This window comes from Terrapene carolina, unplaced genomic scaffold (assembly GCF_002925995.2).
Source record: "Terrapene carolina triunguis isolate 2854851 unplaced genomic scaffold, T_m_triunguis-2.0 Scaffold95, whole genome shotgun sequence".
NCBI lineage: Eukaryota > Metazoa > Chordata > Testudines > Emydidae > Terrapene > Terrapene triunguis.
The window spans coordinates 31,523,859-31,549,411 of record NW_020664446.1 but is presented as its reverse complement, the minus strand read 5'-3'; the positions used below and the strand labels follow the sequence as shown (position 1 = coordinate 31,549,411).

The 25,553-nt window shown below is 39.6% G+C and overlaps 1 protein-coding gene across 2 annotated transcripts in view; it reads right to left on the bottom strand.

Moving 5' to 3' along the window:
- The window catches only part of EXOC6 (exocyst complex component 6), a 185,393-nt gene that overhangs the window by 9,368 nt on the left and 150,472 nt on the right, over nt 1-25,553 (bottom strand). For both annotated transcript variants that reach the window (XM_024192625.3, XM_026650928.2), the window contains one exon: nt 23,625-23,698. In XM_024192625.3, coding sequence (XP_024048393.1) covers nt 23,625-23,698 — 74 coding nt within the window. The remainder of the gene's footprint in view (nt 1-23,624; nt 23,699-25,553) is intronic.

Sequence of the window (25,553 nt, the reverse complement as noted above, 5' to 3'; positions counted from 1 at the left end):
TGGGCAAGTCACTTAGTCCTCCTTTATGAGGATAAATACATTACAGATTGTGAGGTGCTCAGAGAGTATGGTACTTATATGGGTGCCAGGTAAGTACCTAAGACAGATAGAAACTGGAGTATCGGCAAAGGGAGAGACAGGTTCTAGTACAGTTCCCCCACAGCCCCAACATGATCAAATGGTTACACAGCAGCCAGACTCATCCTGATTCGTTTATTGAGCTAGAGCAGCTCCCACTACACTGTGGCAGTGAACCATGATGGACCTGCAATCAAATGACACATGTCATCCAATCATAACTCCCCTCCTGCTTCTGTACACAGGTTCGGGGGCTCCAGTGTGACAATTATTCACTGCTGCTGGAGGAAATGGGACATAACGACAGCGGTTGCTGAAGGCTGGACTGCTGTTGCGTACAATTCTATACTTGTGCATTTTGTCCCACTCACAGCTGCATGTATTGCTGTGACATACTGCTATATGTAATGGGCTTTGAGAGCATGTACTGTACAGCGTGGGTGGACAAGAGCTGCCTGGTCTGCGATTCTTTGGATTCATGTCCTGGCCATTCATGTCACCTGCATCTGATTTGGCGCTTCGCAAATGTACTGTCAATGCAGGGAATTTGCTAGTGGGGAGGGCTGGCAAGCAGCCAACACACTAGCAGGGACAGATAGCTGATTCCAGGAGCATCAGATGCAAGGGAAGTATCTTCATATCAACCCTTACCCAGCTCTTAAGTCTCCTTCAATTGTATGGCCAGGTGTATATGGGAACTCTGCAGAGGTACGAGACATAGATTCTCATTCAACTTTTACTTCCTTTTGCAGGTTTTCCACTGTGCATGACAATCATGAATTCTCTTGCAAAACAGCATGGCATTTTTACATGGGGGATGGTCTGGACCATAATCTATGTTCTCATAGATGAAAACAGTAATAGCAATTTTATGAGTACTGCATTCTTCATGGTATTTTAACTCACTCTTTGAAACATGAAGGTGACAGTTATCCACTAGCCTATGCAATCTTTCACAAAAGAGCATGGGAATTTATGTGATGAATTAACTACAGGAAGGTTCCCCTTTTATTTATAGAATGGAAACATATTGAGAATCACACCTACACTGTTTTTTAAAAAACAGAAGAACTACAGGGTTAAAAAGATCTTTTCTTCAATTCATAAAAACACCTAGATATAAGTAAGATGTCACGAAAATCTGACATTTGCTTGCTTCTTCAATAGAAAAGCAAGATGAAAAAGAACAAGACTTTTCCCTACATTAGCTATTTTTTGTCCACCATAGGACATTTATTAAATTTATCTTTTTATGTGACAGAGATTAGGTGCATGCAAAACCACAATAAGATTCAACATGTGGTGAAGTTATGCAATAACCAAGATTCCTCACCAAGGTAAAGATGTAATGGTAATACTCTTTTTAGATTTGGCGTCCGACATTGACATGACTCATAATACAGCAGATGTAATATGTTAAATATGCTAAATTGCATTGAAATAAAGGAGGTTTGTAATCCTTGGGGATTTAAATCCTGTAATTAATATTAGCATGGAACAGGACAAAAATGTATTGAGGGCAGGTCTAATTACAAAAAGTCTAATTCTGCCAAAAATGGAAATGAACTAATAATATAAATTGTTGATTGCCATACAGGTTTACGTGATCCCACCCAGTGCTTTCTAAATTACGGGACACAAGTCTATGGAGAATTTGCTGATCACCTGGTGCTGGCTCTCCTTGCCTCTAGCTGCCACAACACATTTAAGACAACTAAAATTACATTCAGTATTTTCCTAATGCTACTTTTTCCACTAAAAAAAAGTTAGCTGCTGTAGTTGCTACAGGAACATTATGTGATTATGACTGGAAGAGTGGTGGTCTATCTAATGGTGAATGGACCACAGTGGTAGGCACGGTAATAAGAGAAATAAATGCATGTAATTAGAGATGTCAGCAGGAAATGAAGTGTTATTTTTCCATCTGTTTATGAAGTACCAGCTAAATACAGTTAACAAGTACTTAAAAAATATACAGTTCTATAAAGTCAGATTTCTAGTGTTGAATATTCACACACACACTGGTCCTTGAGAAGTAACATCTGATTTCCTTTTAAAGGTATAATGGGAAATTTGTTCATGTTAGCTGTAAATTTATCTTCTCAAAGATAACATGTATAGCAATCCTTCAAACTGGATGGGTCCTTCCCCTTTCCAGCGTGGAGGCAGTGCAGAGCTCTGGCAGCTCTCCTCCCCTCCCCAACATCAGACACACACACTTGAGGATCCACCTGTCTACCTCTGATTAGAACAGATTTAGCACAAGGCTGACAAATACTGTCATATATACAAAGATAACTATATTCATACTGTGACATGAGAAAGGTTTTGCTGTAAACACTTTATCACACACTTTTCTCCTGTAACCTTCATGGAAAACAAGAGTGGGCCAAGACAGCGAGGCAAGCTACATCTGAGAAGAGAAATTTACAGGTAAGCAGAACAAATATCTCTGTTAAGAGAAATATCAAGCTATTATCAAGCTAGAGCATATCTGTCAGCCCCTCACACTGTGACATAGCTAATAAGGAGTATGGAAAGGGGAGAGCACAGAAACAACTCCACATACAAGTGCATGAGAAAGGAGGAGGAGCAAGGGGAAAGTTCCATACTCTCTCCAGAGAGAGAAGCTAACGAAAAAATATTATAAAATGTCAGTAACAACTTTTGCCACTTCTTGGAGGATTTGCCTATGGAAAAGGTGAGTCTGAGGAGGAGACCTTCCTGGTCCAACTTTTAGTGAACATCAAGACTGATGATTTTCTCTGCTGAGGCACATGCTCTTCCCACATACAAGGTAGCTGTTGCCTGTGCTATGTTACCCTCTGGAAGTATCATGTTCCCAGCTTTACATACTCTTACTAGCAGTCTTTTGCTACTTTTCTGCCCCAGCATCTTGAATGATACTTATGAAAAGATGCTGTGATTTTCTGAGAGTCTTGGTCCTGTCTATATATTTTCTAAATGCTCTTCACACAACCAACACATGCCCTACATCTACACAGTTTCAGGTGAACTGGATTTGGACAAAAGGAAAGCTATGCCAACTCTTGCATCATGTGGACTGATACAGGTCCTTTTTACTGAAAGGTTTCTGATACCTTAAGTACCACTTGTAGCAGATACTGAACTGTTCCTCAATTAAAAGAGCTCCCAGCTTAGTCAATTGATGATCAAGAATGCTGTTTTGATCAACATGAAATGTTGTAGTAAGACTGATCCCACAGGTCAAAAAAAAAAGTTCTATAAGGGCTTTAGGGATAAGGTTCAGGCTCTAAGTAAGGTAGCTGTGAATATATTATGGTTTCAAAGCTCTTGCTGTCTTCCAATAACTCATGATATGACTGCTTGTGAACTGATTTATTGTAATCGTGCTCAGTAATGCATTAACTGCTGCTATTCAGAGCCTTAAGCTGCTCAGTCTGAGTCCTTCAGATAGGCCATCTTATACGTATAGAAAATGTGTGGGAAGGAGTTTTTGTATGTGGAATTCTTGGAGCTGCATCACTCTATGAACCTAATTCACCTCTCAAATACACCACAGTCATGCACTTTTTCTTCAAGGTAGTTAAGGTGTTTATCACCTGCTCTGAATATATTTTAGGATCTTCCTTTCTACCTGTAGGCTCTTAAATTCAGTTTGGAGGGATCTGCATATATGATTGGAACCTTATTTAGCGGATTTATTTGCAGTGATTGTCTTCGTGAGACCTGAACCCACCTTTGAACTATCCTTGAGAACCAGAGTCTTCCTACATTCAAATATTTTTATTAATATATTGCAAATAGCTACATATTTATACTGTAAGCAGCAAAATGTTATGGTCTCCACTGTGGTTAGTTCTATTCAGGTGCATAAGAGTTGTCTTCCCCTTTTGCTTTTGGGCAAGAGCTGGGCACAATCCTGCTTGGGAGGTCCCCTATGGCAGCTAGGGCTAGTCCAGAGCTGGCCAGCAAAGAAAGGAATGTGTGCTGCTGCGCCAGTTAGAGAACAAAACCAGATCATTTCTCTTGAAGTAATTCTAGAATAATTTTAAATGATCTAAATAGCGGTGTACAGATGGAATGGTGCCTTTATCTGTGTTCTGCTATCAACTGAACCAACAAATAGCTTTGGCTTGCCCAGCTAGGTACCAGCTATTTGAGAGAGAGTCCTGTGGCACCTTCAAGACTAACAGATGTATTTGAGCATAAGCTTTCGTGGGTGAATACCCACTTCGTCAGACGCATGCGGTATTCACCCACGAAAGCGTATGCTCCAATACATCTGTTAGTCTTAAAGGTGCCACAGGACTCTCTGCTGCTTTTTACAGATCCAGACTAACACGGCTACCCCTCTGATACTTGAGCTATTTGAGAGTTTGTGAGAAAGACGAGTTGCATATTTTTGCTACTTTAGAAACCTGTTTTGATTTTTGTGAACTTAAATCCACATACTGAAAAAAAAGTTATTTTTTACTGCTTTGCTTTTAGCTATCCTTTTCTAGCCACTTTCTTTGAACACAAGAAGGATATCTCTTATGCTAAACAGTTTATTAACCCCTAATCACCCAGTTACTTCTAGACTTGATTGCATGTGTAATTACCTTTTGTCAGGTACAATTTGCCTGATAAACATGTCAGAACACTTGCTGCTTAGTCTGTTTCAACAGATAAATGCGGTCTTTCCACAGCCTTGGGGCATAATTAACAGAGAAAAAAAGGCAGTTATAAAAACACACAGAAGCTGATTCACTAAGGCAGGAGTTCACAGCATGAAGCCCGCCAAGGCCTATTTCATGGCCTGCCATGCTTGCCTGAGCGCTTATTGAGTTCCAACCTGCTGTGACAGGGCAACAGTGGTAACACTGAAAAACTGAGATTTAACGTAAATTTCCACATGAACTTCAGAATGGAGTGGGATGATGTCTACTTGAAAAAAATGAAAGTGAAGCACCAGATAATGATACTGGTAGAACTTCCGTGAGGGTCAGTATCATGTGTATATGTTTAAGTACGGTGTTTGGTATGGTGCTAAAAGAAAAAAAAAAACTAAAAAGGAGATGGGGGGATTTAATTAATTAAAAAAAGCTGTGAGACTTATATTCTTGGGATTTTAACTGTGACTCATCAGGGCTCAGTAGACTCTAATTTCTTCCCAACAGTGTTTATGAGTTGTGTACCCATGCACTATGGGGAGTGCAAAAAGAAATCCCTACCTGACCTCTGGATAACCCAAACAGGAGATTAGCCCATTTCCAAGCAAAGTAGGTTGTCACACTGTTAGGCCAATTGCTTCTATTGACACTTTGCATAAACATCTTACACAGGGTGATCAGAAAGGACTGTTATGCCATTAACGTTCCTTTTTATTTTTTATACCTAAGCCCTACAGAATAAAAGCCTTTCTGAGTTAGGGATAACAAAAGGGTCAAAAGGCCACAAACATTCTTCTAAGTCGGTACAAATCTGGAAAGGTTAAATTAATTGAAAACTGCAAATTAGAACTTTTTCAGTATCTTGAGAAAAAATCTTTTCTTATCTAGTTTACTCTAATTTGACATTAATACTTGTATACGTACTTTAAACTACTACAGTGCATTTATATTTACTTTTAAATACTGAAAACTCTCACATCTTCATTTTAAGAAACAGCAAGCTGTTTAATCTTCTTAGCCAATCAATAATCTAAACAGATATTTAATTATTACCATTAAAATCCTCATGAAGAATAGTGTTAAAAATGTACAAAAGAAAATATTTCCTGCAATGCTACAATTTAATCCCCCTCACCACAATTTACCTATAATTTACACACCATACGGTTTGCGCTACATAACAAAATACTTAACATTTTCCTTACTTTTGTTTCTGCTTTGATCAGAGATGGAAACAATCTCCTTTTAATAGTATAAAAGCCACCTGCTGGGCATTGCAGACTACAGCTAATTGGTAAATTCTTTGAAATTTAGATATAATGGTTTGTGACCTTTTTAATTAAAAAACCCCAGAACCTAAAAGGCTGGGTGAACTTCCAGGAAAATAATGCTGTTGAGCATATACAATTATGAGTTATACTAAGACACTTTTGAACAGAGAATACAGATTAGCTACATATGTGCGTTTTTAAATATGGATCGATAGCTTTTCATCTAAACATTTGCATGTAATTGTTGTAAATTATATATCTATTTTGAATAATTAAGATAAGTATTGCAAGTATATTAACAACACATTTATAATTATTTTAATTGTGGTAGTGCCTAGAGGCTCCAATGAGGGATTGGGTCCCATCATGCCAGGCAATGTACACATATACACACATTACCCACCTCTAAAAAAGACAGTCGCTGACTGAAAGAGTTTACAGTCTACATAAAAACATTGTCCTTCATTCAGAAGGATCCAAAACTCTGCAGACTACATAGGAAATATTTCAACCATCAACAAAATGAAGACCTTCCAGGAGTGGATGACACCAGCTGTTCTACACCAACATCACTATATGATACTATCTTGATAATCATTGCCTAAAAGTGTAAGGAAAAACTGCTCTAGAACAAACAAAATCCCTTGCACTGTGAATGTGCACATGAATACATTTGCAATCCAAACATTTTAAACATATCCAGCAAAATCTTTTTTTTACTTATTAAAAGAGTTTGCTGAAGTGAATGGGACTACTTGTGTGAGTAAGGATTTGATTACTAGTGTTACTCTGTGAACTATGTAAAAAAAATCTTCTCAGTAGGTATGATATCATGTCTATGAATTATGAGAATCCAACTACATTATTTGGTATTTATGTTACATCCCTGAATTACAGAGATTCACCCCATCAATATGTGCACCATCAACTACTCTTACTCAACTCAGCTCAAGCAGTATTTTCAAAACATAGCTGATTTGGAGGAGCTTCAAAGACCTAGCCACATCAGTAGTATTTGAAAGAAGCAGGAGAGTAAGGGACAGTATCCATGTTCTATATTACATTCCTTAGTTCTAGATAATTATGCACACTACTTGAGCACGACTTTCATGGTTTATGATATCACTGGAACATCTCAATGGAACTGTTACTATAGCCCTATTAGACTGTAAAGTTTGAAGAAGGGACTGTCTTTTTGTTATGTTCGTACAGTGCCTAGCACAATGGGGCTGTGGCTTCTAGGCATACCCACAATACAAGTAATAAAATAATAATAAAAATAATAATGTCTTCTTTAGTCAGTGGGTATAAAATATAAACAAGCACAATGCTTTTGTGTACAATACATGTATAATTATTTATAATAAAATAATAATAATTAATAAAATCCAGTTACAACATTTTCAGGTTATATATGAAAAAAGCTTCAGACACAATAATGTCAGTTCACAAAATGTATCCTTTCCATATTTACTGAAGCATAAACACCATGAAATTACCTTCTAGAAGAGAACTGAAAAGCATGGGAGCAAAAGGAAGCAGAATTGGATATTTTTTACACCAAACAAATAATAAAAATGTTTAAAAATACAGATATGCAACTTAAACCTGCTCAGAACAAGAAAAAGTTCACTAACTGTAGAATAATATCAGCACCAAACAGCTCCAATTATCACTTCATCTCTTCAATGCTGACAAATATCACTTTAAACTGGTTAGCAAGTCTGCCTGCCACTTGCCAAAGTATTTTTTATTTACTCCTGGTGACTTATTTTGTGAATGTGGTGAATTTTAAAATCCTCTCACTGATCACATAACAGGAATAACACACACTAGTATAATATTTCAAAGTGTAAATTGATCTCTCGATCAGTGAATGTCTCTCTATAGTTTATGTTACCCTTTTTCTGGATCGCTCACCATCTAAGGAATATGCTTTCAAAGTGATGTTCCAGGAGTTAGCTATGCAATTCCCATTAGTGTCAATGGGAGTCGCAGGGTAAATTCCTGGGCATGCTTTGAAAACTGACCTCTAGATTTTCAAAAGCAGGGCAATTTGTGTGTTAGCAAGGCAATGTCTTGAGTCTCCAGTTTTTAGAGCACTGCACTTAAGTTTGATGGTTTTCAACAAACTTAAATATTACATTTAGAAATTGTATTTATAAGAGAACATTTAAACATTTACCAAAAAATGAAACCTTGCTTTTATATTTAAATACTTACATCTGTTTCAAATTTATGTCCGTAAGTGAAGATAGTAGCTGTCACTATCTTGAATGTTAGGGTATAATCTCTCACACATTTGTAAGTGTATAATATGTAAACTCAGAGGTTATGACATCTGAACCAGAGGGAACTGTTGTTTTGCTTAGAAAAAAGCCAAAAGTTCAAACTAATCCTTTATAACCTAAATTCTCCCAAAGGGCAGAATACTTTCCTAAAATCTAGACCTTAAGGTATATTCTGTGAGATGCCTGGTCTTGTTACATTCACGAATAAACCCAAATACACCTCTAACTCTTTGGCACTTCAAATGAATTTAGGACTGTCTGCAGAAAAAAAAATGCATGCTGTTGGAGTTATGTGAAGAAGCTTGCTGCTCTGTTAGCATAACCAGAAAAACATTCAGCTCCTACAACTTTTGCAAATCCCATTAATACTTTAAGAAGCCAAGGTCTTCTGAATAAAGTTGCTGTGAAGTAGTAATTGAAGGAAATATAAGTAGGCGGGCCAGTACAATATATAATATAGCAATACAATACAAAGATTTGTGTAATTACAGTGCAAATAATCTTTATAATAAAGTGCCTTCTTCCTCATCATTAAAGAATAATGGTCTAGTGGCAAAACAAAAAAACAAAAGAAAACTGTCTTTTGAGTTTAGAAACAGACAAGAGTTTCAAAAGCAGCAGTCTGGCAGACAGTCAGTCTCCGGAGGGCAGGGGTTCTGGCCAAATTGTTCCTGCGTAGTCGGTTAGCCTGTACAACAAGTCCCTTCAAACAAAGCCTAAAACTATGTCAATGATAAAATTTGGGTGGATGAAAAATTGTGTATTATGCACGTTTCAGGGTCATTCATCAATTTTTGAGCTTATGACGCAAAGGCGTGCGCTGTTAAAGATCATGTAGGGAATTATGTGCACAGTCCCCCAAAACAGAACTTATACCTCTGTTCTGCACAATGTTTTCAAAATCTAACTTACATGCTATAATTATGAGGAAACATTTACAATATTTTAGCTGAATTTAAAGCTGTAACTTTTATGTTGACTTTTTTTTTTTTTTTTACAGGGGTTTATATAAGCTCTATTTGGGATGAAATATAGCATGTAATATCTGATCTGGAGAGTGAATTTTTACCCACATTGGGTTTATATAGTTATATTCTTCTATAAGAAGCTATATTTTTCTATAAGTAGCTTTTTTAACTACATCAGGTTTAAAACTGGCTTAATCGTAAATACTTCACTTGTTTTGAAAAATGAAGATTGAAAAGTGTCATATTATACATATGGCACATAAGTTTCTTTTAATAACATTTGTTGTATCTGTACTAAAACTGTATTATGTGCCTCAACCTTTTAGATAATGTGCGTTTACAGCTGCTGATATCTAGGAATAATAAAATCCATCATTTTAATCAGATCCACTTTGCTTTCCTCTAAACACTGTCTAAACTTTGGTGTAACTGGAATATGCTGTTTCTAAATACAAGTCATGTTCACTGTATAATCCATTATTTTCAAAGGGGGGAGACACTGTCAGCATGCCATTTGGATATCCTACTACTAGCCACTGGGAACTGCTAGCATATCCAGTGAATGGGTTCTATGTGGCTCTCCCCTCAAACAAAGAACTATTGTCTCTGGGCATATATTTTGCCTTAACTTCAGCATTATCAATGTAGGTCTCTCTAGGTATCTACAACCTTAGTTTATTCTAAACTAAACCTGGATACACAGATTCTTAACCAACAAAAAGTCAAACTGTCTGGAAAAATACCATTTTGAACAAGCTAATCCAATCTGTCTTTGTATACATGCACATCAAGTCTACAAAGTGAATCTACTATACTATAGAACTAAACACTGAAGTGTTCTGCCCAAGAGTGCAATAATTATAGTGTAAAGTTTGAAACTCTAGCCAGGTTATTTCTAGGGATTGAAAATTTGGTGTTTTGAAGACACAGCTATGATCTGAGAATGTGGCTATGTAAAATGACATAAAAGGGAAGATAGTTTAAGCATTGTTTGTGGAAGTCCAGTTCTGACCAACTGTGTCCAGTTGTCCAGTGACCAACTGTGACATAAGAAGCTTTAAAAATCTTAAATTATGACTGTGCAGGAGGCAAAAAAGGATTTCTTCACTTCCATTTGCGAAGTCCCAATCAGCAGAACTGTTCCAGGAGGTGAACAGTCTGGTTAATATGGATAGTTCATATCTGGTGACAGAGCAGAGTATCTCTTTCTGTGGGGAGTTTTCCAATTATTATGCAATAAGATTTTTCAGATTCAGACCAAACTATACGTTACATAAACCAGACTAAGCTATAAAATGGAGCTGTGTCTAGGAAGAATACTGAGATTGCGCTAGCTATGGTGGTTCATGATGATATTGTCCTAGCACTGGATGCTGATGAGGTGTCTACGCAGATTCTTCAAGGCATTTTCTTTGAGGGGGCTCTTCACTCTGGAATGTCTCGCCCTCCCACCCCCACAGAGTTCATTGACCTTCTGGATATGCTGCAGAGTTTATCTGTTTCTGCAGAGGTTAATTGGGACTCCGCAGTAGGTGAAGGGAAGTAGTTTGTTTTGGTGGTGAGTCTTTTTTACTTATTTTGTTTGGCTCTATAAAGTAAATGCCTTTGTTTCACTTGAGCACTCAGAAAACTGTAAATCTAAATACAAGAAATAATGTAAAGACTCACACTGAGGTACGTAACATGGTCCAGTGTTGTGGATTCCTATGTTAGATGACCATCAAAGCCGCCAACATCTGGTACCAAAATTAGTACAATACATCACTGAGACCAGATTCTGCCTCTTCACTCTAACTATGTCTTTAATCTGTTCCCTGAAGCTCTGCTCCAGAGCAATATTGTCTACACCACTTGGTATTTATTTTTCAATTTATACAGCACATCTATGGTACAGTAGTGCCTCTAAGCACATCCATACAAATTTAAAAACATGCAATAATTGACCAAATGTCAATAATACTAACTAAAGACTCTACCAACTAGACAATTGAAATCCTACCAGCTCAACCCAACCTTTGGAGAAAACCGGGGTAAATGTCTAAGCCTTGAAATATGTCCTAAAGGTCAACAAACATGGGCTCTGTCAATCCAAGAGCAAGTTCCAAAATTGGAGGCTTTCCACTGAGACCCCTTTGTAGGTAAACTAAAGCCAATAAAACCAGGTCAACCATTAGATGAAGTGTCCAGCTGAGCTCTACATCTGAGTTAGACCATGAGGGAACACACACCATAACCAAAAACTTAAAGGACTTTATAGGTCAGAAATCGACACCTTGAATTGCACCCAGAAACTATGCAGAAGTCAGTGAAATCTGTGAAGCACAGTGTGATAAACTCATTAACATTCTGTTCTAGCTGAAGTTTCTTCACGGGCTGCCTCATGAGAAACACATTACAGTAATCCAGGGTATGCTTGCACCACTTACTTTCTGGCTGATGAAGTTGCATCCCTTAGGCAAAACTATACTAGACCTGGGAACCACTGGACCAGAAATGCAAGAATAGCCAAAATCACTGGTTTAGGAATTGATTATAGCCAAACTGTAAGTGAAGCCAAAACCACTTGTTCAGGTATGATAATGTAGCTGTTGGTGGACTATCTTCAGTGATTTCTCAATCCCCTCCCCACCTACCATTTCAAGTTTACCTCTATAGTCCATATATTAAACTGTACTAACAAACATTTCAGCAAGCTTTGGGGTCCACAGCAAAATCTTAGCTCTTTTCTTTGGAAAAGTCTTCTTCCCATCACTTAAGATGACATATCTCGATAAAACAATATTTTGTCTCAATTTTTGTTATTTGTTTAGTTACACTGGGTGATGGGAAAGGACATGCAATATGTAACTTTGCAAGAATTAGCCTGGTTCTCATGACCTGAGCAATAAGGTATTAAAAATGGGACTTTTGCCTCTGTCCTCCTTCCTCTGTTTTCCTGCTACTTTGAAATATTATCCATTCTGAGCAAGTAATCTGTGCTAGATTCTTGTGCTTCTTAAATGCATATTATTGTCATCCGTTATTGACCGACTATGTCTATTATCACATGTAAGCAGTGTTAATCCCCTAGTAATTAACACCCTTATTAAAGTAATTTGAACTCAAAGTAGTTTAAGTCTATTACTGGTTTTACTTAATTAAGCTTGTTGGGAATGTTTTACATTGTCCTTTGAGTTTTCAGCTTGTTTTTTTTTTATATATATACTATGGTTGTGCCTTTTCAATCTACTATTGACAAATTTTTCTTTCAAGTTACATAAATATGTATCTGTGGACTAAATATTCAGCATGATTCTCCCTCGTTGTGAAGAGTTCTACACTTTCCTCAAGTTCAATGTGTGTAAGATTTAGGCATCACTGTGAGTGTATACCATTCCCTAGTGTATTATATGGGTATGGGTCTGAACTGCATTTGTGGGGTCCATGTCTATTCTTCTATCCTGTTGGTGTGTAAAACAAAACAGCAACAATGCATCAGAGGGCTGCTAATGAGGAATTAAGGAGCCCTCTCTTTAAACTCCAGCTTGGCAGTGTTCATAAAAAAGTACTTTTTTATTTCTAATAAAAATGACAACTTTTTTGGCATCACTGAGGCTAGGAAAATTTCTTTTGGGGTGATTTATCTAACCACAGCTTGGATCTCTGATATGACTAACAAAAATAAGGTGGTTCGACATTTTCTGTAAAGCAAATAAGTCCATTAAAAAATTAAATTGTGTTGTATGTCTGTTGCATGCTCCTCCCTCAAGGGCAAAGTGCTGACCTGACCCACACCTACAAATCTCAGGTGCACTGACTGATTGGCACCTCAGATCTAGGACTGAAAGTTGAAAATTAATTTCTCATTCTTGTTTCTTTGGATGTGCCAACAAACTGCAGAATGAACCATGCTGCATTTTGGGGGAAGTGCATACAATAAAGGTCTAGACATGTGCACTTCTTCCCAAGTGCAGTATTGAGCACATAATACTTAAACTGAAACTATGGGTATATCTACATTGCAATAAAACATCCACGGCTGACTTGGGCTCGCTGGGCTCAGGCTGTGGGGCTATAAAGTTGCAGTGTAGACATTTGGGCTTGAGTTGGAGCCAACCAGACCCTCCGGTATCCCAGAGGGTTCCAGCCTCAGCCTGAAGTCTACACTGCTATCTTATAGCCCAGCAGCCTGAGTCCTGCAAGCTTGAGTCAACTGACACGGACCAGCTGCAGGTGTTTTACATATCCTAAGAGTGAAGACAGCCCGAAGACTTTCCCCTTCTCAATGGGCCACAGCTGATCTCCTGGGCAACAATTATTTCACAGACTCCAGTCTCTTTTCATCTTCCTCTTTTCTTTTTTAAAAATATTCTTATTGTATCTCAGTACATACCATTTAAAAAGTGATAAGTACAGAGAAAAGAAAAAGGATAAAGATAACAGTAATAAAGGTTTAGGGACATTTTTCTAAGTAAGTCTTTTTCTCTTTCCTCCCTTATATTTAAGATGTTATCTGTCTCTTCTACCATCTACCACATTCAGCTTCATAACATCTATTCTCTTTATTTCCATTGTTTTTCTCCCCATATTCTCTTTTCTGGTTCCCCACCATCACCCTCTCCCTCACCCCTCTTCCGATTTCCCTGTCTCTTTCTTTGAGTCCCAATTTGACTGTGGGGTCTTCAAGATGGTGCTGACCTCTTTCTTTGCCCATGCCCTGGGCTAGGCCAGTTCCAAGAATTCAGGGATTTTATTTCAGGGTCTACACACCCTCATCTTCACAAAGAGTGCCTGTACTCCCTGGACTGGAACCTAGTGTAAAAGCACAAGTGACCCAATGAAAAGGACCAGTACAAGGAAACTGTGGAAGGAAGTCAGTTTTCATTTTAGGTCACTGATGGTAGTCAGTCAAGGAACCCAGGATTATTATTTATTGTTTGTTTTATGGTAGCACCAAGAGGCCACAATCAAGATCCGACTATGTTAGACACTGTACAAACATATATGAAGACACGGTCTTTGTCCCAAAGAGGTAAAAGTCTAAGTGAAGGGCAGTAGTTCGTCTAGAAGGCATTAATTACACATCACTTTTTTTATGTTGCTGGGCATCAGAATTTTTACAGCCTTGCCATATTGTGTTCTCTATGTTTTGGAAGCCTGTAATCCCACATGTAATGATACTGCATGCCTGCTAAAAGCTTCCGCCATCTCCTCAAATGGATTATTTTGCTTTCAAACACAAAATCATTACAATACTTTCTGTTGTGACTTTCTGTTGCAAAAGACTTTCTTTCATTTCAGTGGGCTTTGCATTCAGTCCTATGAGAAACATCTGGTGACTGCCAAATTAACAATCTCCACAAGGAAAATTGCTGCAGTGAAGAAAAACAATCTGTTGATTCCTATTCTTGTTGTATGTTCTAAATGCTACCTGTGATTGACAGATAATTTAGAGAAGGATGGAATCTGAAAGAATTGAAAGTAATACGGGATGTGAATTCATACAGGTTGCTGGATTTATTCTACTATTCATCAAATTAAAAATTCAAAGATACTATTGATTAAATCAAAGTTAGACATAGTATAACTTTAGGGAAAAGAAAGGGGAAGTTATTTACCTTACAGTAACTTGAGTTCTTTGAGCTGTTTTGTCCTTGCACCATTGGATGTGCGTGCGCCTGTGCGCTCTTAATCAGAGACTGCAAAGTAGTGTCTGCAGGCCTGTGCCTGCGCAGAGCAGCACCTCATGCTCTGAACAAGGGCATGTAGGGAGGTGCAAGAGCCACCATCAATCATTCCCTTCTCGACCGCGAAGCCAAACTTCACAGCAGATGGGAATGAGCGGGAGAGGTGGAGCATCACAGGGACAAAACATCTCAAAGAACTCAAGTTATTGTAAGGGAAGTAACCTCTACTTCTTCTTCATGAATATATCCCTATGGGTGCTCCACTGTAGGAGACTCTGAAGCAGTAACTCAATGAAGAGGTGGGTGCTGAGGAAGTAAATCCAGGACAGTTTTAAGGACTGTATCACCAAAAGCAGTGTCATCTCCAGAAGCAAGAAAGATGCTGGAATGTTTGGGAAGATACGGACAGAAGACCAAGTAGCAATCCTGCAGATTTTGTTATAGGAACATCCTTCAGTACAGCTACAGATGTGGACTGATCTCTAGCGGAACGTGTTGTTATTCTGAGGAGGCCGCAACCCATAACAGGTCGAGATGCAACCCAAAACCCAGTTGAACAGGCTTGGTGTGGAAATTGGTTGGCTCTTCATCTTATTTGCAATTGATACAAATAGCCTGGGAGAGGCCCAGAATGATTTAGTCCTGTCCAAATAGAAGGCAAGAACCCTTCTGACATCCAGTGAATGCAGGCTTGATTCTTCTCTGGAGGCATGAGGTTTTGGGTCGTAAATTGGTAGATGAATTTCCTGGTTAATATTATGTTCTGAGGAGACCTATAGGAGGAAGTGAGGATGGGGAAATAGTATGACTTTATCTTTGTAGAAGGTGGTGTATGGTGGGTCTGCCATGAACAATCATAGCTCCCTCTTTTGTTTTGCTGAGGTGATGGCAATTAGGAATGAAATTTTGAGGGAGAGGTGGAGGAGGGAGCAGGTCACCACCGGTTTAAAAGGACGGTGTTTAAAGCCAGGTTGATGTCCCACTGCAGGGGCTGGTTGTTGAACAGGAGTAAACAAGTTGTATAGGCCCTTAAGAAATCTGGTTGCTGTACAGTGGGCAAAGACTGAGAAGCCCTGGATGGGTGAGTGGAAGGCTGTAATGGTGTCAAGATGTACTCCTATAGAGCTCACTGAGACTGTCTCTGTTTTTAATCCCAATAGGTACTCGATCTTGGAAAGCGGAACTCCCAAGGCTTGAAAAGATGGGAGGGAGCACTAGGATTGGAAGTGCTTCCACTTTTGGAGGTAAGTCTTGCAAGTATTGGGCTTTTACTGATAAACTGACTAAACTCTAGCCAAAAGGTCAATTCCATGCTTGAGAAAGACTGAGAAACCAGTCTCTGAGATTCAGAGAGCGGGGTGTTGGGATGGATGAGGGACTCTGAGTTCTGCCTCAATAGGTCATTTGTGATAGGAAGTCTGAGGGGTGTTACCTTCGACAGGTGGAGGAGATTTGAGTACCACACCTGCCTCAGCCTAGCAGGTGCTATGAAGCTAGCTCTCACTCTTTCTCAGTGCAGCTTAAGGATTAACAGTATAGGTGGGTAAGCAAAAAGAAGGGTACAGGGCCCTGATGTTATCAGGGCATCCCCTAGAGAGTTTTGGTTGTAACCTCCCTTGGAGTGGAGCATTTCACTTTGTTTGAAGTGGCAAAGAGGTATACTCCAGTATACCCAGGTCTGGCAGATGCTGTGTAAGACAGAGTCTTTGAGCTCCCATTCATGATCTTGCCAGAAGTGTCAGGGAGGTTGCAATTGTATTCTGGAGGCCTAGTAGATATATTGCTGATATTTCTATCTGATGGGAGATGCACCAGTTCCACAGCTTAAGCAACTCTTCACGTAAGGACTGGGATCTTGCTCCACCCTGGTGGTTGATGTGATACACTGCTGTCTTGTTGTCCAGTATTACTCTGACTGAGTGAACTTGTGTGGTGTGAAGGAAGTGTTGGTAAGCATATTGTACTGTTCTCAGCTCCAGGCTAATGCTATGGAGTGCTGATTCTTGTGCCAATCATTTTTCCTGTGCTGTCTCACCCTTTAGGTGAGCTCCCCATCCTAACAGAGATGCATCTATTTGAGGTCTTCAAAGGTGCTGGATGCAAACATGGGGTTCCAATACAGACCTTCCATGGGTCCTTCCACCACATAAGACAGTCCAACACATTTTGAAGCACTGATGTGTTTGGAGAGGCTGTGTCTGTTTAGGGTATACACTGTTCTTATTCATTTCTGGAGGCATCTGAGGTGCATCTTTGTGTGGGGAGTCATAAACGTGGAGGCTGACATGTGTCCCAAGACCTGTAGACGTGTCCTCACTGAGGTTTATGGGCTGCATTGTAATGCTGACATTAGGTTGGATAGAGTGGAGAATCTCTCCTTGGGTAGGCAGACTCTTGCTGTTGTGGAGTCTAGAGTAGCTCCTATAAAGTCTATTGTCTGCACTAGAGTTAGTATGGATTTTTTTGTAGTTGATGCAGAGGCCCAGACATTGGAATAGTGCTAATGCTCTGGATGTTGCTGACTGGACCTCTTGGGGAGACCAGCCACTGAGAAGCCAGTTGTCCATACATGGGAACAGTGAGAGAATCTTGTGAGTGCCCCGGGGATGTGGAGAGTCTGAAGTGGAGAACTTGATAGTGATCTGCCCTTATCATGAATCTTAGGAAACATTTGTGGGAGTGGGGGATGGCTACATGAAATTGGGCGTCCTGTAGGTCGAGGGCAACGAACCAATCTCTTGGATCTAAGGATGGAATTATGGTATCTAATGTCACCATTCTGAAGTATTGTGCTAGAACACAGCCATTCAAATTCCTGAGGTCGAGCATTGGTCTCCAGCCTCTGTCTTTCTTGGAAACAAATTAATATTTGGAATAGAATCCTCTTCCAATGAACTCTGGTGGGACCAGTTCTATTGCTCCCAGAATGAGGACTTAATTAACTTCTTGTTTTAGGCGTTCCTCATGAGAAGGGTCCCTAAAGAGGAATGGGGATGGAGGGGTGGGTTGGAAGGAGAAACAGAATGGAAATGGATAGAGTAGCCCACTTTGAAGACCTCCAATATCCACTTATCTGAAATAAGGTACTCCCCAGTAGGTAGGTAGTGTAATAGTTGGTTTCCAAATGGGGGGTAGTGACACAATATGTGATCTGGTGGAGAGGACTGCTTGATGCCCTTGACCAAGGTGTCATAGAATCATAGAATATCAGGGTTGGAAGGGATCTCAGGAGGTCATCTAGTCCAAGCCCCTGCTCAAAGCAGGACCAATCCCCAGACAGATTTTTGCCCCAGATCCCTAAATGGTCCCCTCAAGGATTGAACTCACAACCCTGGCTTTAGCAGGCCAATGCTGAAACCACTGAGAGGGAGGGACTGATTGGGTGGAGACCTCTGTTTCTGTGGTCTGGCCTTTCTCCTGAAGGGCTCCAGAGGCTTAGGGAAAGTATATTGATGGTACTGGAATTATCTCAATCTTGGAGCAGTTTGTGAAACTGAATACAGCAGACAGTAGAACTCTGCATCTTAAGCTGGTCGTTGAAAAGGAACTGAGGGGATGCAGGCTTATACCTCCCTTATATGCCCTCGGTCAGAGTCCGGGGCACTGTTCTGTACAGGCACAGGCCTGCAGACACGACTTTGCAGTCTTCAATTGAGAATGCACGGGTGAGCACACATCTAGTTTCGGTGAAATTACCAGAACTTTGTGGTAATTATTTGAGTTATGGTAGCATCTAGAGGCCAGGACTCCTTTGTGCTGGGCATTGTACAAATAAAGAGACAGTTCCTGCCCCAGAAAGCTTTCTGTTTCACACCAAATATATAATTTGATCAGACCAAAGAACAAAATCTCCTGGTTGAATTCTGTCTGGATACCAAAAAGTATCAGTGAGATTAATGAAAAAACCCTGCTGAGCTAAACTTCTCTTCCGATGTCCAAGCTATTAACCATAGCCAGCCCGTCCAGGTCTGGGACCAAGATGGCATCCTTGATTCAGGAGGTTGTTTTCAGCTAAGAAAGGGCACTGGTACAAATACCTTGATTGTGGGAATAGTCCACTAGATGGACCTAGGAACCTGAAAGGATGCCTGCCTTCTCCCTCAGGATGGCTAGCACCCATCTCAGTACTTCGGGAGAGACCTAGTACCACTCAAGGCTTGTCTATATGGGACATTACTGCATGGCAAACCAGGATGAAAGTCTACAGTGCCCCAGCCTGCCATGCAGAAACATCCTGTGTGGACACTGCTACAGCACAGTGTCCCAGAGTGCAGCTTGATGTACTACTGTTTCAAAGATCAGGATGTAAAAGCATACTATGGAACTTTTAGTATTTGGTAGCAGCGTCCACACAGGACATTACTGTGTGGCTAGCTAAGCTAGTGAGCTGTAGATTCATACCCGGGCTTACTGCGAAGTAATGTCCCATGTAGTCAAGCCAGAGTCTTTTTGAATGTGGGAAGAGATTTTTCACCTGCCTCCCTATAATCAAAAGGTGGTGCAGCTGTGTGGGGAATGGAGCCCTCATGTGCCTCTGTTCTGGGCAGGGACTGCCTGAAGTGCTCCTTATACTTCAGTGAAACCAGCCTATGGAGAGAGGGAAGGGCAGAGATTCTGAGCCCCTTTCCCTGAAAGCCAGACAAACACAAATCCGTTTTACGTGACAGCCTGCGGTAGGGCTTCACAGGAGTGATAGGTTTCTCTGAATAACCAGACATGCTGCAGGTTGAGCCTGAAAAGTCCCACCTAACAGGCAAAGGAGAAAGGTTTAATAATAATTATTTCCTATTCTTGCCCTTTCCACCTGTTTCCCTTCATTTCTGCCACTCCCTTTCTTTCTTCAAATTACATATCATCCAGCTCATCTGCGTTTGGCATCAGTGCTGCTGTTCTATATAAGTCTCCTACATCCTCATTCAGCAATGTTGGTTTCCTTTTTTCTCCTCTCCTTCCAGTCCTCCACCCTTGGGACTTCAGCCTCCATGTTGATCATCCCATTGGCTCTTGCTGACTTTTACTGATCTCCTTGTTTGATTTGGGCCCCCACTCAATGTAGGGGTGATTCCTTGTCTTTAGCCAACAAGTTGCCTACAAAGATAAACAATTCCATGATCTTCACATAACACTTACTTTCACTTACCCCTGTCCTTCCCTTAGCTGTTATCATTGTAGCGTAATGTCCAGTCTTAGTACATAAGCTCCTTTGGGCAGAGACTCTCTCTTTTTGGTTTTGTAAAATGCTAAGCACACATTAGTAGCTATATAAATAACACCAATCAATGTAGATATTTTCATACTTTCTTTTAGCAAGAAGAAGAGTATGCAACCCATAGTCAGCATTTCCTTCCTGCTCCATTCCCACTACCCACTTTTTTTTTACATCACGTCCTCTGCCTTCTTTTCTTAAAAGAATGACTATACAAATATTTTGCAATGGTATTAAATAAAAAAATTAAAAATCCAAGTGTAGATTACCCCTAAGAACCACTACAAACCTCATCACTTACCATTCCAAGTTCAGGGCATGTTTTATTGCCATACCTTCACTAATAAACACACAAGGCACAGCATAAAAAAGTAAAAATAAAATAAAAATTGGAAGAAAATCCACACACAAAACTTTTCCCCTTGAGAGAGGAAGGCAGAAAGGGAAAATGACAGAACCATGTTCAACACACGCTAGTCACTTAATGCACTGCTGGAAGTTGCACAGATACCATTGTGATAGAAATGGTACGAGAATCTAAGCAGAATCGAGTTTCTGTAAGTGTGCTAGTGGAAAAAACATGGTCCTTACGGAACAAAGTTGTTATTTTTTTGGTGGGGGTGTATGAGGTCATGGTAAGACAATGAGAGCACCTCAATCAGGAAGAGGAATGGGACCTGATTGCAGAAAGCTGCTGCTGCTAGGTGCAGCTCTTCTTGATAGCTTTTCTCCTAGAGCTGTGGAGAGGATGTGGGGGAACTGGGCTTGCAATGTGAGGACTGGGACCTGACTGTTCAGAGCTATTACTGGCAGGGAGAGATAGCGGATCAGGAGCTGCTAAGAGGAAAGCACTTTCAGTGTGCTCTTTAGAAACAGCTACCTGCCCAGTCTGCTCCTTGCACCCCATAGTAACTATGAAAGCTTAGTTATCCTCCTGGTTCTTCCAAAGCTGGTTCCTTATAAATTAGGTTTATTTCTTGTGGCAGAGTGTTCCAATACTACATTGCCCTATCCTTGTTAATCTTATACATTGTCCTGATACGACACAGAGGGAGTAAACTGTTGTTGAAATAACTGGCTTCCATTAGCAAGCATGTGATTGGCAGGATGATAAAGTCTTTTCCATCACAGGTCAGCTACTTTTTATAAAGAGGGCAATCCTGCTGATCCATCTTTTAGCTACAGTCTCTCACTGAGTCCCAATTCTCCTGCCTTTTAGCTTTGATATGGTTCAAGCTTTCCCCCTTGTATCAGCCCCTACCTGTCATCAACTCCTCTGTACTGAACAGCAAATATCAGGAGTTTGACCTCAGGGCACAGTCAGGGTGGGCAGGTAAAACCTGACCAGTGGACCTACTTCCTTATCTTTCATATCCCACAATTCATGAAGAAGTATCAAATTCAAACTAAAAAACAGAAGCATGACCTTTCATAAGAAGTTTCTGAAAAAGGCTATGTTGCCTTTCTAAGTTTTCTTGAAAAGAACTGTCATCTACCCTATTAAGAGAGAAATGGATGACAAAAAAGGAAGAGAGGGAAAACAGTGTTAAATCCTTACTAAAAGGTAACTGTCGCTCTTTATGAATACTTGCATCCCTATGAGTTTCTCATGAGACACACAAGAAATATAAAAGAAAAAATAAACAAAATACTCTATAGCTATTCTATAGCTAGACGCTCAGTAACAAGCTAATTGCCTAAATTTTTGCAGTTTATAAAATATCTGAAATTTAGTAGATTCCCAGTATGTGAAAAAGACACTCTGTGAAGTATTATACAGCATAAAAAGAATTCTAGACACACGTTGCTAATCCAAGCACAATTTAAATAATCATGTATAAGCAGTACAGTAAATATTTATCTAGCATATTCAACAACTGGTACTTAAACATACAAAAATATTATTTATTTCCTATAGTAAATGCACACATACTCGCCCCATGCTCCTGCACTGCTGGAAATTACTTTTTCCCTGAAAGAAATGTAGGCTCTTCAAGGATTTATAGCATTTAGGATAATGAAAGTTGCAAAGAAGATGTGCCACAATGAAATCAATCTTTAAACCTCTCTTCCCTTCAACTAAACTATTTACTGTAGTACAAAGTGGAAGGCATTTAATCACCTATAACGCTAGTAATACAGGAGGATATAAAAATCCAAAGGATAACGTCTACTTGTCAACCCAGGACCTCTGATGTAGAATACCAAAAGGAGAACTATACTTCCACACATCGAATTGCAGTTTCTGAAATTCTTCTTTCACTTCTCTTATCCACAGACATCACACTTCCATTGTATAGCTTTAACACAGGCTATGGGCCTGGATCCTCTGCTCACTTATTCCAGATTTACACCATTGTAACTTCACTGATTACAAAGGTATCATTGAACCTGTGTAAGTGATCTTAGAATCTGACCCTATACCTTTTAATTTTATCACTGAAAAAGCTGCTCCCCCTCACCCCCAGTTTTTTGCTCATTAGCATGAGAGAGGGGAAGACTATCTGCAAAATAATTTTACAACAGGATTTTAATTTTTTGAGAAGATTTGGATTGCCATGAGAAAGCTATGCAGAAGTGCAAACATTGTGAATAAACAGATAATCTGGCATGGAACCCTTCTTAGATTACCCCTTTTTTCTAGATGACTTTTGTCAAGTGGCAACATTGCTGAATAATGTTGTCAAAGGCCTTGTAGCGCTTAAGTCAATCCCATCTTTATTTGGTTAACTATTCATTTCACAGTTCAGGTAACACTTTTACTATATTTGTGAAACAAAACAAAACAAAAAATATGATAAATCCTTTTTAAAAAAAAGATGTCAAGTAAAAAAACCTGAGGAAGATGAATTGTTAATGATGGACATAGCATAAGAATCTAACGAGAACAGGAAATAGAAGTAAGGGGATGAAACAAAGATAAATAAGATTCAGTCTGGAAATTTTTCCTTATGTGAGATCTGTGGAACAGTCTTCCCAAGGGAGGAGTTTGGAGCCCATCATTGAAGACATTTAAAATTAAAATGGACATAGCATTAGAAATCAGTCATCACTAGGAATGTGGCAGCAGTTTATCAGGGTAAAACAATTCTACATAACAATTTAGGACAGGCAGTAGGGAACAATACTATGTCAAATTGAAAATGCAGGATGTAATTCAGTAGGCAGAAGGTAATTGCCTGAAATGGAATCAGGCCAGCACACCGACATGTATACTCTTGCATAAAAAGTGACATGGGATCTTAACAAGTTGTGAGGACCTCAATTTAACATTTTATCCACAAGATGGCACCTCTGGTAGCACAGTGCCCCCTAACATCACGCTGGGGAAACAGTTTAATACTAACTCATAGGGAAGAGTCCCACTAATACCACTTAAAATAATTGCTGTTTTTCAACAGTGGTTGCACTGAAGTCTAAAAACATGAGAGATCATTGAAGTGTAACAAATTTGGCACTAATCAAAAGGGGGAAATTAATAAGATAAAAAAACAACTAATGTCTTACTTGTCTGAGGTCGATGAAAGCTAACTGCAGGGTGTCCCCGTGGAATCCTGGCACGGGCTCAGAACTGGCAAACACTGTAAGCAAAATTTAGAAATATTAAGGAGGCAGAATTAAAAAAAAAAAAACTAACAGCAACTTCTATTTGTTACAAATGTGGGGTACTACAAAGCAGTAGACATTAACTATTTTGATAGAAATCAAAGATTATAACTATTAATTCACATTCTCCATCATTTTAAACTCTTATAATCCTTAATTACGATACATTTATCCTACATAAAGTTCAAAACCAGTAATAATACTCCAAACATGTGAGCAGCAGACTTTACACTTTTGTCCTGAGGTGAATGATTACAAAAGTATTTTGAAACTATACCAATTCCATGGCCGTCAATGTATTTTTAAACATCTGCTTTTGTCATAGCATCTGCTCTATAAAAATCCCACCTCTAGTCAAACAGCAATAAAAGGCAGACACTTAGGTGGGAGTTAGCTTAATGTGCAGACAACAGGTGGAAAGTTCTAAGCACCATAATCAGAACAGAGGTGGAATGTCTGCTCATGCCTTTTAACAAGTTTTTTGATAATGGAATTTTGCTCTTTAAAAAGCCCAAAGTAGGTTGTCAAAATTGGAAGGCTGAAGTATGTTCAAAACGCAAAAAACAAAAACAAAACATATATTAAAAAACTACCTGCATTATTTCAGTAGGATGTATGACCATTGATATTTGCTGTTAAAGTGTTTTAAAAATCAAACAGATTTATTTTTAACAACTTATTTTATGGCAGTTTAAAATAAAGCTCGTGACTTAGGAAAGAAAGCAGGAAAAGGGCACAGCTTATTGAAGATTTTGTCTTTGTAAAATAAAAGTTACAAGGAACTTGAAAATTAATTAAAAAATCCACAATAAGATGCAACACAAATGAACCCACAATTAGGAAAAAGGCAGAGTGGATGATCTAATCTAATTAAAATTGTCCAGTGGAAGATGATGAATCCTTCAGGAAGGAGAAAGCAAGAGCCACTACCAGCAGTGCACCAAGGTGCTAGCCAGACCCACTTCTGCTCCTCCCTTTGCACCCCCTTGTGGAGCTTTTTGGGTACAATGCCCCAGCAGTTCCTTCCCTTCCTCTCAGGAGCACCACATGGGCTGAAGCTCTCCACAGAATTTACAGCAGGAATGGCCATTTTAAGGTGGCTCCTGGATGCAGCAGCAGCACTCACTGCCACTAGGGGCAAGTTGATCCCTGTTTGTCCCTTTATGGAGCTAGGACTTTGGGGGCACATGACCCCAGCAGCACACCTCACCCACCCCAACAACAGTAGCACTGGAGGAAGGGGAAAAGCCCAGGTGCCCCAATGAATCATCAGTTCCAGACACTCTGTGCTGTTTGTAGGGTGGTGAGACTGACTTTTGGATGCAGGAGATATTGGAAAGGGGAATAACTGAATGCTTAAGACCCTGGTGACATTGTCACAAACCTAGACCACAGGGACATCAGAGCATACACTTCATATACGATCAATAGAATTTCTACCATCTTGCACCTGACAGATGCAGGGACCCAACCTAGCCCCTCTGGACAGCAACAGAGTGGGAAAACCATTGGTGCATGGTGTCCTTCCAGTCCCAGTTAGGATAAGTGCCCAAAGAGGAGGGGACCCATCAGCTGCAGGAGTTGTGGGGATGACTTATATTTAAAAAAAAGGAACTAATGATACTAAGTAGACTGGAAATTGGGAATAGTCTACTGTATACAGGGGTGAAAACCAACCAAGCAAATAACAGGCAGGCAACAAACGGACACTTTCTGGGAGCAGGAATGTTAAGGGAGAGCATAGGCTATGGGTTTGACACATTAATTGATTCAGAGCCAAAAAGTTGTGCAGATTGCAAAACTATTGGACCACAAGATCTTATTATTCTT